The following is a 15,737-nucleotide window of genomic DNA, read 5'->3' as shown; positions in this document are numbered from 1 at the left end:
CTCTTGGTTTGCAAGAGCCTTCACTGTCACAGGAAGGACACAATTCTCCAAAAGGAGTCCTCAGGAGTCTTCTATCCCCGGACTGCCCCACTGGCAGAACCCGAGTGTGCACAGGCATGCAGTTACATGGGGGTATGCATGCCTGGGCATACACAGGTGTGCACAGTTATACACAGGTGTGCCTGGGCATACACAGGTGTGCAGTTATACACAGGTGTGCAGGAGCATCCATAGTGTACACAGGCACACAGGCATGCACAGGTGTGTGGACACACACCAACACTCTCAAGTCTGTCCTCACAGCAGCACTTGGCTTGCTCCCGGGAACACTACATCCTGACAGCCATCCCTGTCCTGGTGGCCAGGTGAGTGCAGGACTCAGAGGCGGGCAGGCGGTGGGTGCAGTGAGCGGGCTGCGGAGGGAGCAAGCCCTTGCCTGGGGGGCCGGTTCCTGGGGGGCCGGTTCTGATGACAGCGTGGGCCTCCCCAGTGACGCTCTGGCCCATGGCACAGGCCCAGCCCACCTCCACCCATCACATCCTGCTAGATCTACGAGCCCAGGAAATGGCTGCTACAGACCCTTCCCAGCACGGTCCCCAGGGTGGCCGTGACAGGGTCCCTGGATGCACCCAGGACCACAGCCCTGTCTGACCAGCACCATCCACTGACTCGGGCCATCTTCCACGTGCAGCCTCTGCTTCAACCTAGGGTACCCCAAAGATGCCTGCTCCCCTGAGCCACCTCGGGAGACCCCTGGATCGAGCAGCTCCAGCGGCCCCTCCCCAGCCAGAGATTCTGTCCCCAGCTCTCTGTGAGGAGCCGGTGATCAGCCAGCCATTCACCCAGGGCCGCTGAGATGTGGCCGAGGCCCTGCAGGATAGGCCCATTGACTAGGGTTGTAGGGGGGCTCAGCTCATGGGCACCAAGGCCCTGAGTGGGCTGGTGGGGGGAGAAGGCTGGGATGCCTCTTCTGGCTTCCTCACTGACTGCCGACCCTCAACCCCCAGGCCAGGCCGGCCCAGAGTCAGAAGCCCTGGGCACACTCACGTAACAAGTGTGTCTGATGTATGTGGGAAGAGCGTTCACATCACATCAGATGGTCCGGCACCTGTGGGCAAGGCACTAGCGCTCCTTAGACCCCGAGGCCGCTGGGACGTACTTCCCCAGCGCCCACCACGAAGGCAGCTCCCCGGCTCCCCGGCCCAGGCAAGCCCTGCACACACCAAGGCCAGCACGTCTGCGGTGATCGGGACCAGTCCACTCCGGGCTGGCACAAGCGTGGGAGCAGCTGAGGACCTGCAGGTCAGGATGGACACACTTCAGAAGGACAGACAGGACCATGGAGGGCTGCCCTTAGGGTGGGAGAGAGCAACCAGCTCCGAGGACCAGAGTCGCTGCTCCCCTCTGATGAGAATGCCTCTGCCGCCAACCTGAGATGGCTTTTCCACAGAGACAGAGAAGCCACGTGCAGTTCTTCATTCTACATCAGTTTAAAAAAAAAAAGGGCCAGGCGTGGTGGCTCAAGCCTGTAATCCCAGCACTTCGGGAGGCCGAGGCGGGCGGATCACGAGGTCAGGAGATGGAGACCATCCTGGCTAACACGGTGAAACCCCATCTCTACTAAAAATACAAAAAAAAAATTAGCCGGGCGTGGCAGCGGGCGCCTGTAGTCCCAGCTACACAGGAGGCTGAGGCAGGAGAATGGCGGGAACCCGGGAGGCGGAGCTTGCAGTGAGCCGAGATGGCGCCACTGCACTCCAGCCTGGGCAACAGAGTGAGATTCTGTCTCAAAAAGAAAAAAAAAAAAGCCGAGCCACCTTCCAAAACACAAGAGCACCAAGGATGACCAGCAATGTCACAGCTCAGCTACGCCTGGGGGCCTAGGTTCCCACCCTGCCCTAGAGGGCTCAGAACTCCTGTGTGGCCAGTGTCCCCTGAGCTGGTATCTAAGGCCACTTCACCAGCCCGGAGGGGCACAGAAGATTTGTCTCAAGCCCCCCAAGGGGCATGAGCCAGTGAGGCCTGGTGGACACAGGAGCCCACCACCCACCTCTTCCAGCAACCAAAGCCCGCGGGGCACAGCGCAGGGACAGCATGGCCAGGCAGCTGCCCTGAGTGTCGCCAGCAGGCTGTGGCCACCGCTAGAGTGCAGCACAGGGTGGGGGGAATCCCAGGGGACCTGCCCGCAGGCTAAGCGGAGGCCCCCATGGCTAAGGCAAGTGACCTTCGAGGCAGGGGTCACAGGGACGTACCGAGGGCCACCTGCAAAGTTACCAGAGGGGCCCCCGAGGGTCACTGGTTCACATTCTGAACACTGTCACTTGGATGACACTGCAAACCCAGCCTGCTGACAGCAGGAGGATGGACAGCCGGCTGGGGACAGGTCTCATCTGCAGCATCAGAGCCTGAGGCCTGGGCAGAGCACGGAGTGCAGGCAGAAAGGACTGTCACTGGGCTCAGGAATCCAGCTGCCTGCAGGGCCGGGGCTGGGGCTGGGTCGCCCTGTCTCTGCTCCAGGGACGCTGGCCCCACAGTCCCCAGGCCATCTTCTGGGGAGAGCGGCGGGCTGTGGGCTGGCTGCAGGCCTCCGAGGCCCTTGTCCTGCACGCTCAGCTCCTGTGCTGCCTTCTCCTCCGCGGGACTCCTCAGACCCTGGGCTGGGGGGAGCGGCACGTGGTGGCCCCGCTGGCAGTGCCACAGGCCATCCAGCATGGCTCCCAGGAAGTAGATGATGGACAGGATCAGGAAGTACACACAGTAGAAGTGGAACTGGAAAGAGAGGCAGGTGAGGCGGGTGAGGAGGGCCTGGCTAGGATGATGGCACCCTACACCCCAACGCCTGCTCCCAGGCTCATCCTCCTCCAGCTCAGAGGCTGACCTTGAACATGGCACAGCAGTCAGAAGCCAGCCCCAGGAGCAGGTGCCACAGTGCTCACCACAGCCCCCCTTCCCGCCACAGCCTGGCACAGACCTGAAGAGGGGCTCCCGCCATTTCTCAAGAACCCCTTGGAACCTGGCAGGTGGCACTGCATGGCCTGCAGTGTCTGCTCCTGAGGCCCCTGCTTGGTGGTGCCTGCTGCCCATCCATGGTGCTGAGACAACAGGAGGACGCCGATGAGGGCTAGAATGTCCCCCCGGGCAGATCAGGGTGAGGACAGCCACAGCAGGTGACCGGGAGCTGCTCCCCAGGGCTTCACGCCCAGAGCGACCCCTCAGCAGCCTGCACACAAAGCCTGTCTCCGCCTTGGCGGTGGAAGCTGTGCTACGATGACCAGAAGGAGCGGCACCAGCAGCGGCCACGTCTCTCCTGATTCTCACAGCTGCCAGGGGCAGGAGGGACTGGAGATGTCCCTGGGACACCAGGGAGGGACCTGATCATTCCCGGAGGTGCAGAGGGTTCAGGAGGCTGCAGTGCTTTCAGGACATCTGTGGGCAGAGCCCAGTGAGTCCCGCCCAAGACCCCAAGGCCCCAACTCCACGCCCGCAGGCCAGAATCCCTGCAGCCCGTCGGCACCGGCACCCTTCCAGGAAAACTGTTTTTAAAGCAAACGCAGGAAGATGGGGCTGACACACTTCTCCCTGTTCTCCTACCCAAGACACTGAGATAAAAACCTGGGAAGACTCTGAAAGTGGGAGCGAGGCGGGCAGACCGGGGGCCCTCGGGGTCTGGGGAGCTGTGCCACGCAGAGCTCCCGGGGGGCTTTTCTTTTCGCCTTACATATTTTGAAACTGAAGAAGGCAGCAGGCTGGAAATGCCAACAGATGCAGAAAAAGCCCATGAAAGCAGCTCTCTCTGGCCTCAGACCCAGGGAAGGAGCAGCCCACCGTGAGGAAAGACCTTTTGACAGGAATCGCCCTGCTCCCTGCAGACACCAGACCTCGGCTCCACCCACCATGTCAGCAAGGACCCCTCACCCTCCTCAGCCTGTAACAAGGACCCCCAAGTCCCCTGCAGGGTGGTATCAGACAACACCAGTGGGCACGACAGCTTTCACTCCCACTGGCTGGTAAAGATGCCCACCCTCACCCGCATGAGTCAGCGGAGACCACAGGGAAGCCTAGACTGTCACCCCAAAGCCCCATGGAGTCAGTGGAGACCATGTGGGGAGCGTGGCCTCTTAGCCTCGCCCAGTAGTAAGAGGGTGCCATCCCCCTCCATGCTGGGAGGTGTCAGAGGAGGTCAAGCAGGGAGTCCAGACTTTCACCCAACCCAGGAATAACAAGAATGTCCCAACCCTAGGGGCATCAAGGGGACCCCAAGGGGAGCTGGACTCCCATCCTTGCCTGGCAACAAGAAGGAGCCCCCACCCAGCCACCCACCCTCGCTCAGGTGTCACGAAGGCTGAGTGGGAGCCTGGACTTCCACTCCTCCTCCCTGTAGCGAGGTGCACACCCCACTTGACCTGCTGGAGCTGCGTCAGCCACGACAGGATGCTGAAATTACATCATATCCAAAATGCTTGCATCTCACTAAAAAATCCCTTGGCACACTAAGCCACAAAGATCTCAAACTGAAAAACAACAGACACCAACACTAAGACAACAGGGACGAGGCCGGGCGCGGTGGCTCAAGCCTGTAATCCCAGCACTTTGGGAGGCTGAGACGGGCGGATCACGAGGTCAGGAGATCGAGACCATCCTGGCTAACACGGTGAAACCCCGTCTCTACTAAAAATACAAAAAATTAGCCAGGCGAGGTGGCGGGCGCCTGTAGTCCCAACTACTCGGGAGGCTGAGGCAGGAGAATGGCGTAAACCGGGGAGGCAGAGCTTGCAGTGAGCCAACATCGCGCCACTGCACTCCACCCTGGGCGACACAGCCAGACTCCGTCTCTCAAAAAAAAAAAAAAAAAAAAAAGACAACAGGGACGGTAGAATTCGCTGAGAAAGATCTTAAAGCAGTCACCATAAAAATGCTTCCGGGAACAATAACAAACATGCTGGAAACAAATGAAAAAACACAGTCTCAGCAAAGAAAGGGGAGAAATTTAAAAAAATTTAGAACTGAAAAGTAGATTAACCAAAATTTTAAAACTTAATGAATCATCTCAACAAAATAGAAGAGGCAGAGAAATGATCAATGAACTGGAGGTAGAACAACAGAAATTATCCAACCTGAACAAAAGAAAAAATGGACTGAAAAAAAAATGAACAAAGTCTCATTCCTTGTGGGGTTTCATAACATGAACCTAACATTTGTGACACGGGGGTTCTAGAAAAAGAGGAGAAAAGGAGTGGGGTTCAAAGAGCACTTTAGGAAATAATGGCTGAAAACTTCCCAAAATTGGTGAGACGTACACTGCAGATTCATGAAGCTGAGCAAACCCCAAACAGAAAACCCAAACAAAATCACACCAACATATACCATATTCAAACTTCTATAAGCTAATGATAAAAATAAGTAAAAAAATCTTGGTAGTGGCCAGAGAAAAATGACCCTTCATGGACAAGCAATTTGAATAACACTAATTTCTCATCAAAAATCCCGAAAGCTATGAGGAAAGGGCACCACATTTCTCACAGGCTAAAAAAAAGAACAGTCTACCCAACATCCTATATCCAGTGAAACATCCTTCAAGAATAAAAGAGCAATCAAGACACTGTCAGATGAAGAAAAACTGAGAGAAGAAATTCATAACCAGCAGATCTATCTAAAATAATGGCCAAAAAAAAAAAAACAAGTTCTCTAAACAGAAAGGAAATTACTAAAGAAGAATCTTGAAATAACAGGAAAGAGGAAATACCATAGTAGGCAACATTACGGGTAAGTAAAACAGACTTTCCTTCTTGAGTTTTCTAAAATATGTGTGATGATTAATGCAAAAATTACAATATTTTCTTATGTAGCACTAAAGGTATGTAGAGAAAATATTTAAGATAATTGTACTGTAAGCGGGAGATGATAAAGTGACATAAAGGCAGGCAAAGTTTCTATACTTCACTCAAACTAGTAATGTAATACATAAAGCAACCAAAAAAGCTATACTAAGTACATTCAAAAACACAATAGATAAACCAAATAAAATTCTAAAGGATGTACAAGTAACCCACTGGAAGCTGAAAAAATGTAAACAGAAACTAAATACAGAGAATCAATGAAAAATTAAAAACGAAATGGCAGACTTAAGCCCTAATATACAAATTATCACATTAAATATAAATGGTCTAAATACACCAACTGTAAGACAGAGATTAGCAAAGTAGATTTTAAAACACGACTCAACCACGTGCTGTCTACAAGAAGCTCACTTCAAATATACCAAGATAGGAAGGCTGAAAGTAAAACGATGGAAAAAGATGTATCATGCAAACATTAATCAAAGGAAAGCAGGGGTGGCTATATTAATGTCAGGTAAAGTAAACTTTTGAGCAAAAAAAAAAAAAAAAAAAGACCAGAGACAGAGAAGGACATAATATAATCCACTATTACACAATTGACAAGAAAGTCAGTCCACCAAGACAAATTTCAATCCCAAACGTGTATGTAACAAACAAAAGAGCTACCAATATGTGAAGCAAAAACATGACAGAACTGAAAGGAGAAACAGATCCACAATTATACTTAGGAGACTTCAATATCCCCTCTCAATAATAATAAAACTAGACAGAAAATCCACAAGAACTGAGAGGAAATCAATACCATCAGCCAATAGGATCCAATCAGCATTTACAGAACACTCCACCCAAAAGCAGAATATACATTCTTTCCAAGTGTCCACAGTATATCAAAACGGATAATATTCTGGGTCATAAGACAAATCTTAACAAATTTATAAGGACTGAAATAATTATAGAATGTGTTTTCTGATCACAATATAATCAAAAAAGAAATTAATAACAGATAACAGGAAAATCTCAAAACACTTGGAAATTAAACAACAAAATTTGAGATAATGATGCATCAAAAAACACACTGAACTGAATGAAAATGAAAACATAGCCTATTAAGATTTGTGGGATGCAACTAAAGCAGTACTGAGTGGGGAAATTTATAGCATTAGATGCATAAATTAGAAAAGAGGAAAAGTCTCAAATCGATAGCTCACCTCCAGAACCTAGAAAAAGAAGAGCAAAATAAATCTAAAGTAAGCAGAAATAAGGAATTAATAAAGTTCCAGCCAGTGCACTAAGAAAAAAAAATAAAAGATACACAGATCAGAAAGGAAGAAATTTTTGCAGATGACATAATTATCTACATAGAAAATCTCAAGGAATTTAAAAAACAAAGACCAAAAAACAGAAACGCCTCCTAGAAGTAATAAGTAAGCTCAGCAAAATTGCAGTATACAAGATAAACACAAATATCAACTATATTTCTATACACTAGCAATGAACACGTATACAGTATTGGGTTCACTATTGTTGTGAACCCATCCCCCAATTCATATGTTGAAGTCCTAACCCGCAATGTCACTGCATTTGAAGATCGGGCCTTTCAAAAGGTAATTACAGTTAAATGAGGTCATAAGGATGGCGTCTTACTCCAACCTGACTGGGTGTCCTTATAAGCAGACAGACAGTAGCCAGGCGCGGTGGCTCACGCCTGTAACCCCAGCACTTTGGGAGGCCGAGGCGGGTGGATCACCTGAGGTCTGGAGTTCGAGACCAGCCTGGCCAACATGGAGAAACCCCGTCTCTACTAAAATCACAAAGTTAGCCAGGCGCGGTGGCACATGCCTGTAATCCCAGCTACTCGGGAGGCTGAGGAAGAATTGCTTGAACCCGGGAGGAGGAGGCTACGATCGGCCAAGATCACACCATTGTACCCTAGCCTGGGCAACAAGAGGGAAACTAAAAGACCATATGAAGACAAAGGGAGAAAATGCCATCTGCAAGCCAAGAAGAGAGGCATCAGGAGTAACCAACCTGCCAACACCTTAATCTCAGACTTCCAGCCTCCAGAACGGTGAGAGAATACATTTCTGTTGTTTGTCACCCAGTTTGTGATATTTGGCTATGGCAGCCCAAACAGACTAATGCAGATAACAAATTTCAAGATACGGTTTGATTTACTTAAAAAAAAAGCATAAACTAAAACATGTACAGTACTCATATGCTGAAAACTACAAAATGCTGAAAGAAATCAAAGATCTAAATAATTGGAAAGATATGCCATGTTCATGGATTGGAAAACACAGTCACCATGTCAGTTCTCCCAAAATTGATATACTGGCTTAATTGCAATTCCTAACAAGATCTGACAAGAATTTTTGTCAGATATAGACAAGATTACTCTAAAATGTATATGGAAAGGCAAAGAAACTGTAAGAGTCAAAACAATTTTGAATAAAAAGAAGTTGGAGGAATCAGTCTATCCAATTTCAAAACTTGCTAGAAAGCTTCATAACCAAGACGGTGTGATATTGGTACAACGGGAAACACACAGTTCAATGGAACAGGATAAAGAACCCAGAAACAAGCTCACACAAATATGCCCAACTTTTGACAAAGGTGTAAAAGTAATTCAATGGGGAGAGCTAAGTCTTTTCAACAAACGATGCTGGAATAAATGGATATACAGGCCAAAAAAAGTGACCTCAACCTAAACTTCACATTCTTTTTTTTTTTTGAGACAGAGTCTCGCTCTGTCGCCCAGGCTGGAGTGCAGTGGCCAGATCTCAGCTCACTGCAAGCTCCGCCTCCCAGGTTTATGCCATTCTCCTGCCTCAGCCTCCCGAGTAGCTGGGACTACAGGCGCCCGCCACCTCGCCCGGCTAGTTTTTTGTACTTTTTTAGTAGAGACGGGGTTTCACCGTGTTAGCCAGGATGGTCTCGATCTCCTGACCTCGTGATCCGCCCGTCTCAGCCTCCCAAAGTGCTGGCTTGAGTACAGGCTTGAGCCACCGCGCCCGGCCAAACTTCACATCTTATACAAAAATTAACTCAAAGCTGATCAGAGACTTAAATTTAAAAGCACAAAACTTTAAAAAAGAAATTTGAGGAAAATCTTCTGCATTTAGGGCTAGGCAAAGAGTTTCCATAAAAGGAAAAACTGTTAAATCAGATCTCGTGGGAGTTAAAAAAAACACTTGTTCTGTAAAAGACCATGTTAAGTAGATGAAACAACAAGCTACAGAGTTGAAAAAAAAACTGCAGACTGTATATATCCAACAAAGGACTAAAATCTGGAATGCTTAAAACTCAAGAGTATAAAAATGAACAATCCAATGAGAAAATGGGCAGAAGACGTGAAGATTTTGCAAATGGAAAATAAGGACATAAAAAGATGTTCAACATCATTATCCACCAGGGAAATGCAAATTAAAACAACATTATCCCCCAAGGAAATGCAAATTAAAACCACAATCAAATATCACTACACCTATCACAATGGCCAAAATAAAAACGAGTAGCAACACGACATGCTGAAGACACTGTGACCGATCTCTCAAAGTCTGGGGGTGATACAAAAAGGTACAACTGCTGTGGAAAGCAGGTTTCTTCTTCATAAACAGGCAACTACCTGGTGACCCAACATTTGCACTTCTGGGCGTGTGTCCCAGGGAAAGGAAAACCTATATTCACACAAAAACCTATAAAAGAATGTCTGTAGCAGCTTTATTTGTAATACCCCACACTGGAAACAAGTCTTTCATAGTGAAGAGTTAAATAAAGTGTGCTGTATCCACACCCTGGAACACCACTCGGCAGCAAGAAGGAATCAGCTAGAGCCACAATAACAATCTGGATGAATGTTCAGAGAACAACGTTGAGTGAAAAGCGCCGATCCCTAAACGATACCCAATGCGTAACTGTGTTTATATAACACTCCTGAAATGACAAGCTTGTACAAGTGGAGAAGAGGGTAGTGGTTGCCAGGGGTTCAAGAGGAGGTGAGGCTGGGAGCAGGGTGGGCCGTGACTGTCAAGAACGGCGTGACGGATCCCTGTGGGGACAGAATGTTCTGGATCCCGACTGTCACCATGCTGGTCGTGATGTGCTGCAGAACTGTAAGATGTGACCACTGCGAAAACTGGGTATGGGGTACATGGGTCTCCCTGTATTATTTATTCACAATAATTAATTTAAATAAATAAATAATAATTAATTCAGCATGTGAATATAAGATTACCCAAACATAAAGCTTAATTTAAAAAGCAGGCAAACCCAGGCAAGCTCCAGGCTTGTCTGCCCCGTGGTGCTCCATCACAGCTCCCACCCGTCTCCAGACTCTACCCGCAACCAAGCCTGAACTCCTCCAGCTGTTCTCCCCATGCTGGCGGAGCCAGAGTGGACACTCGGCACCCAGTAACAGGCAGGGGGGCAAGATGAGCCGGCACCACCTCCTCTAGACCCAACAGGATGTCTAGCCATGAGCAAAATGCCCCACTAGTTACTTTTTAACCTGGAAATCAAACCAGCCAGGTAAAAGTCCGTGTGTTTTTTTTCTATGTGACAAGAGGCAGCCAGGAACCACAGGCCAGAACCTGCCTCCACCTCCCCATAGCCATCTCCCCACGGCCTCCATGGCCACACCAGGACAAGGACCAGCTGAGGAAGGGAAGGGGCTTCCTCGTGAGCAGCCCCCTCAGGAAGAACTGCAGCACCCCTGCACCAAGCCCCCATGGGCCCTTAGAAGTCCACTGTGCGGGGTCCCCTCCACAGGGCAGCTGCAGGGGAGCACACGCACAGGGTCCCTAAAGGGCCCTCAGGTATCTGCCCCTCCAGCTGCCAGGGGCTGAACTAGAGGCGGTCACAGAGGGATGTAGGTTGGCGGGGGGGGGTACAGTAGTCAGGGGCAGTCAGCACCCAGAGGCAGGTCAAAAGCCAGGCCCAGCCAGCCTGGCAGGGGCCACACAGGGCCCTTGGAGTCTCCCTGGGACAGGCCCTCCCTGCCCATACACGCTGGCAGCCACCGCTGTCTGGGGGCAGAGGTAACTAGGGGCTCCAAGAATGGGGAGGACTTCCTACGGGGTGCTGGAGCCCCTCCAAGGCCAGCTGGACTGCTGCCAGCACCCCCACCCCCGGGGCCATGCATTCAACAGAAGCCTTCTGGGCCCCCTTTCTGCAGACCTGAGACCAGCCCGGCCACCAGGAGGCTGTGTCCACCCAGGCCAGGCCTGGACGCATTCACCCCCGGGCCTCAGAGGGTCACCACCCTGAGCGTTCACCCCCAGGCCTCGGAGGGTCACCGCCCTGAGTGTTCACATCTGGGTCAGGGGCGTTGCACCAGAGGGCTCTGTGGAACAGGGCCATGTGGCCTGCCAGTGTGGACAGGCCCTAATGACACTCTTGGGCTGAAGGATGCATTTCGATGAGTGAGCAACAGCCACCCTCACCTAACAGGCATTCGCAAGCCGAAGGGGATGCCTGCTGTTGCCCAGGCCTCACCCTGAGCTCCAGAGTCACCAACGCTGAACAGACGCGGCACCCTCAAAGGATCAGGGCCAGCCCTGACAGTCCTCCTGCCCAGTGAGACCTGAGCTGCAGGTGGACAAAGCCCTTGTTCCACCCGCCAAGCGCATCTGTCTAGCTGCAGGCTGGGGCGGGGCAGTCCTGAGGAGCCCGGGAGGACCTCTCACACCACGCCCACCATGGCTGTATCCAGCTCACTTGGAGACCTGGCCTTGGCTGGGACCCTCAGGAGTTAAATGTGTGTTTTCCAGCTCCTCTTAGAAGCAGCAAAGGCCTGCCAGAGGTGGGGAAGGGGAGGGCACCCGCAGAAGCCTGCATGCCAACACTGCTGAGTGGCTCTGCTCAGCTCTCCTTCCTGAAGAGAACAAAGCTCACGTGGCCTCTAGCCAGGGCTCAAGGACACCAAGTTCCAGCAGCCAGCAGCCACAGGCAGAGAGCAGAGACAAGGACAGGTCCGCCTTGGCGAGCAGAGGCTCAGTCGCTTCCACCAAGGCCCAGGGCCTGACGGAGGCTCCCACCCACAGCAACTGAGCCCTGCTGGGGTCTGTCTCATTTCCTGCTCTCGCTGGCCTGGTGTGTCCCACTGGAAGCCCCAGGCCCGCACCCTGTGCCACCAGCCCACAGTGGGTTCCACATCAGGAGGGCACCAGGAGGCCCTGGCAACGTCCCCACAAGTAGCTTCCCTCCCCGAGGACGCTGACCTGAAATGGGCTCACCTGCTTGCGGACCGGGAAGCCCAGGCCCCGCGCGTCCGAGACGATGAAGGTGATGATGGTCTTGACAACGGTGGCAAAGAACGTGTTGACCCCGAAGACCAGGGCGCAGAGCTCTTTAGACAGAGAAGATGCGATCTGAAAGCTGAACAGGAAGAGCGGGCAGATCAGGCGCTGCTGGGAGAACGAGAAGCAGCAACAGGGAAAAGCCTGCAGCCCGGCTCCCACCAGCCCATGACTCGCCTGGCAGCCATGGGGTCCCAGGGCATGCATAACCCCCCCACCAGGCCCCCATCTCTCCCACACATGCCCGCCCCTGCCAGGCAGGAGCCAGCACCCAGGCCACCCACCCTTGAGGGGCCATTCTGGGAGCTGCTGCATCCCCTGGCTCAGTACAGGGTGAAGGTCCCTTATCCAAAATGCCTGGGGCCAGAGGTTTTGGATTTTGGAATACTCACATATCCATAAGGAGATACCTTGACGATGGAACCCAAGTCTAAACATGAAATTCATTTATGCTCATATACTCTGTATACGCACAGCCAGAAGGTGATTTTATATAATACCTAACAGACATTTGCAAGCCAAAGGGGCTGCTACTGCCCAGGGCCTCACCCTGAGTTCTGGCGTAATTTTGTGCGTGAAGAAACTTTTGACCGTGTTCTGAGACTCGTCAAACAAGGTCAGGTGTGGGATTTTCCACTGCGTTGTCTTTTCAGAGCTCAAAAACTGTCAGATTTTGGAGTATTTCAAATTCTGGATTTGTTTTCTTTGTTGTTGTTATTATTTTTTTTTTTTTAGATGGAGTCTCGCTCTGTTGCCCAGGTGTGCAATGGCACCATCTCAGCTCACTGCAACCTCTGCCCCCTAGGTTCAAGCAATTCTCCTATCTCAGGCTTCGAGTAGCTGGGATTACAGGCACGCGCCACAACGCCCAGCTCATTTTTGTATTTTTAGTAGAGACAGTTTCACCATGTTGGCCAGGCTGGTCTCGAGCTCCTGGCCTCAGGTGACCTGCCCACCTCGGCCTCCCAAAGTGCTGGGATCAAAGGCGTGAGCCACCGCACCCGGCTGAATTCTGGCTGTTTTGATTAGGGATGCTGAACCTGTACAATGGGTGTCACAAAACACAAACTCAACAAGATGCCTAGAAGGGCTCCCATGAGCTCTGGGACGGACCAGGTCACAGGCATCTCAAAACGCTCAGAAAATCATCATCAAGAGAAGCCCTGGGCACAGACAGAAAAGTCTGGAACGAAAGTCTTTCATGGTTAAATGTTCGATAAATTAGAAGAGCAGTGAAACCAGAGTCGGTGAGGGAGCAGCAGCCAGGCAGGGCAGGCCCTGGAGGTGAGGGGCAGCTGGGTAGGGGGGGCCCTGGAGTTGAGTGGCAGAGGGGCAGAGCAGGCCCTGGAGGTGAGTAGCACCCGGGTATACCCGGGCAGGGCCTGGAGGTGAGTGGCAGCTGGGCAGAGCAGGCCCTGGAAATGAGCGGCAGCTGGGTAGGGCGGGCCCTGAAGGTGAGTGGCAGCTGGGTGGGAGGTGGGGGGGCCCGGAGGCAGAGCAGGCCTTGAGGTGAATGGCAGCCAGATACAGCGGCCCCCGGAGGTGAGTGGCAGCTGGGTAGGGGGGACCCTGGAGGTGAGTGGCAGCTGGGTGGTGAGGGCCCTGGAGGTGAGTGGCAGCCAGGCAGAGCAAGCCCTGGAGGTGACAACCGGTTACCGCGAGCCCTGGAAGTGGGTGGTGGCATGCACATGTCCAGGAATGAAGGCACCACATTCCTGACATGGAGAGGTGACACACAAGGCTTCTGGTGCTCTGCAGAGAAACTAGTCTTCGGATGCGGTTCCAATTAAAATCCGCAAAGTGCTTAAAAAAAAAGAAGAAAAAAAAAGAACTTGACAAAAAAATGCCCTAAAGTTCACCTGAAGAAAAAATAAACAAAAATGCCCAGAAACCCTTTAGAGAAGGGCAGAGGTGTCTGTGCTGCCAGGCACTGGAGATGAGGGGACAGCGGGGACAGTGCAGATACGGGGGCAGGCGGGCGGGCGGCAGTGAGGACGAGAAGCACACGGAGGTCCCGGTGAGCAGGTCAGCAGGACAAAGGGCAGATGAACCACAGGGAAAACGCAGCACAAACGAGCTTCTGGACGCTGGCACTGGGTAGGCCAGCCCCCAGGGTGCTTCCAAGGACACTGAGAAACACTGGGAGTTGAATTACAGGCAAACGAGTGTGGGGCATGATGTGGGCACAGGTGATTGAAAATACATGATACAGATGAGCGCCCCCCAGATCAGCAGAGAGGAACGCGAGTCCCAACTCAGTCAGGAGACACACAGGGGCCGCTCAGTCCACAGCAGGCGGGCCGGCCTCGCTCTTGTGAAGGAAAGGCTGGGAGCCCAGCTGGTCCATCAGGGGCTCAGGGAGGGTGGGAAGGCCACTCCACCATCCTGATGGGCAGAAAGCCCGCAGGCCGGCCTGCAGGGTACCTGCAATATTGACAGAACCCTTTCAAAAGCACATACTCTCCAACCTGGCCATTCCCCTTCCAGGAATCCACCTGAGGGCCATTATTAGAATTTGGAAAGAAAAATGTAGGTAGAAGGGCATTCATCTCAGTGTTCTTCTGTTGTAAGAAAAATGGAAATGGTGACTTTACCCAGACTGGGGGTGGGTTGTAAGGCCCACCACTCATGACCCGGAGTGACCACCTACGTCTGCGTCTGACATCAACCCCACACAGACAAGCAGAAAATGCTGGGATTTCCCGCAGCAAATGGCGGTTTTCTCCTTTGCACACTGCTGCACCGTGTTGGATTTTCTGCGATGGGCATCAATGACTTTATAACTAAAACCTTTCAGGTGTTGTCCCCCTGGATGCAGCAATGGGACGGCACATCAGCAGAGGCCCTGGCCCTTCCCACAGTGCTGGCAGGTCAGGGAGGGGGGTCTTCAGGAGCTGGGGGCAGCAAGAGCCCTGTGTGGGCCTCAGGGAGCGTGGAGAAGGCGGCCACACAGGAGCAAAAGGGGACCCAAGTATGGCAGGGTCAGGAGAGAAGGGTGGGCCGGGCTGCCCATGCCAGGAGACTGCTGCCTGCGTGTGGGGAGGACGGAGAAGTACGGGGCTGGGCACATCCAGGCAGAATGCTGCAGGGATGAGGCTACCAACGCAGAGGGCACAATGCAAGGGTCGGCAGGGCGCTCTCAGCTCAACAGGCTCGTGGCCAGCGTAAGCCTCAGGGGGACGACCCACGGAGGCAGGGAAACAGGGCTCGGAAGCCACCCTAGAGTGGAGACCCAGGAAGGGGAGCTGGGGCCAAAGTCCTCCCAGCTGGCAGGAAAGAGGGGGCAGGTCCAGGGAGGCAGGGGCCGGTGTGAGCACACAGGGTCAGTGTCTGAGTGTGTCAGTGTGTGTGGTCTGAGTATGTGGTAGGTGTGTCAATGTGTGGGCGTGTCCATGTGTGAGCGTGTGGGCGTGTCCGAGTGTGCGGTGTGTTCATGTGAGCATGTGTCCGTGTGTGGTGTCCATGTGTAGTCTGTGTCCATGTGTGACATATCCATGTGTGAGTGCGGTGTTTGTCCATGTGTGCACGTGTGGTATGTGTGTGGTGTCCATTGGTGAGTGTGTGGTGTGTGTTCACATGTGTGGTGGGTGTGCATGTGTGAGCG

At 52.3% G+C, this 15,737-nt stretch overlaps 1 protein-coding gene across 5 annotated transcripts in view; it reads right to left on the bottom strand.

Moving 5' to 3' along the window:
- Positions 1-1,763: 1,763 nt before the first annotated feature.
- SLC19A1 (solute carrier family 19 member 1) overlaps positions 1,764-15,737 on the bottom strand; it is a 26,201-nt gene continuing 12,227 nt past the window's right edge. For all 5 annotated transcript variants that reach the window (XM_026447431.2, XM_026447433.2, XM_026447432.1 and 2 more), the window contains exons 5-6: positions 12,071-12,212; positions 1,764-2,769 (exon numbers count right to left, since the gene is read on the bottom strand). In XM_026447431.2, coding sequence (XP_026303216.1) covers positions 2,293-2,769; positions 12,071-12,212 — 619 coding nt within the window. In that variant the 3' untranslated portion in view covers positions 1,764-2,292. The remainder of the gene's footprint in view (positions 2,770-12,070; positions 12,213-15,737) is intronic.

This window comes from Piliocolobus tephrosceles, chromosome 19, assembly GCF_002776525.5.
Source record: "Piliocolobus tephrosceles isolate RC106 chromosome 19, ASM277652v3, whole genome shotgun sequence".
Lineage (NCBI taxonomy): Eukaryota > Metazoa > Chordata > Mammalia > Primates > Cercopithecidae > Piliocolobus > Piliocolobus tephrosceles.
Note: the sequence above shows the minus strand (reverse complement) of the source record. Positions and strands in the feature narration are given on the sequence as shown.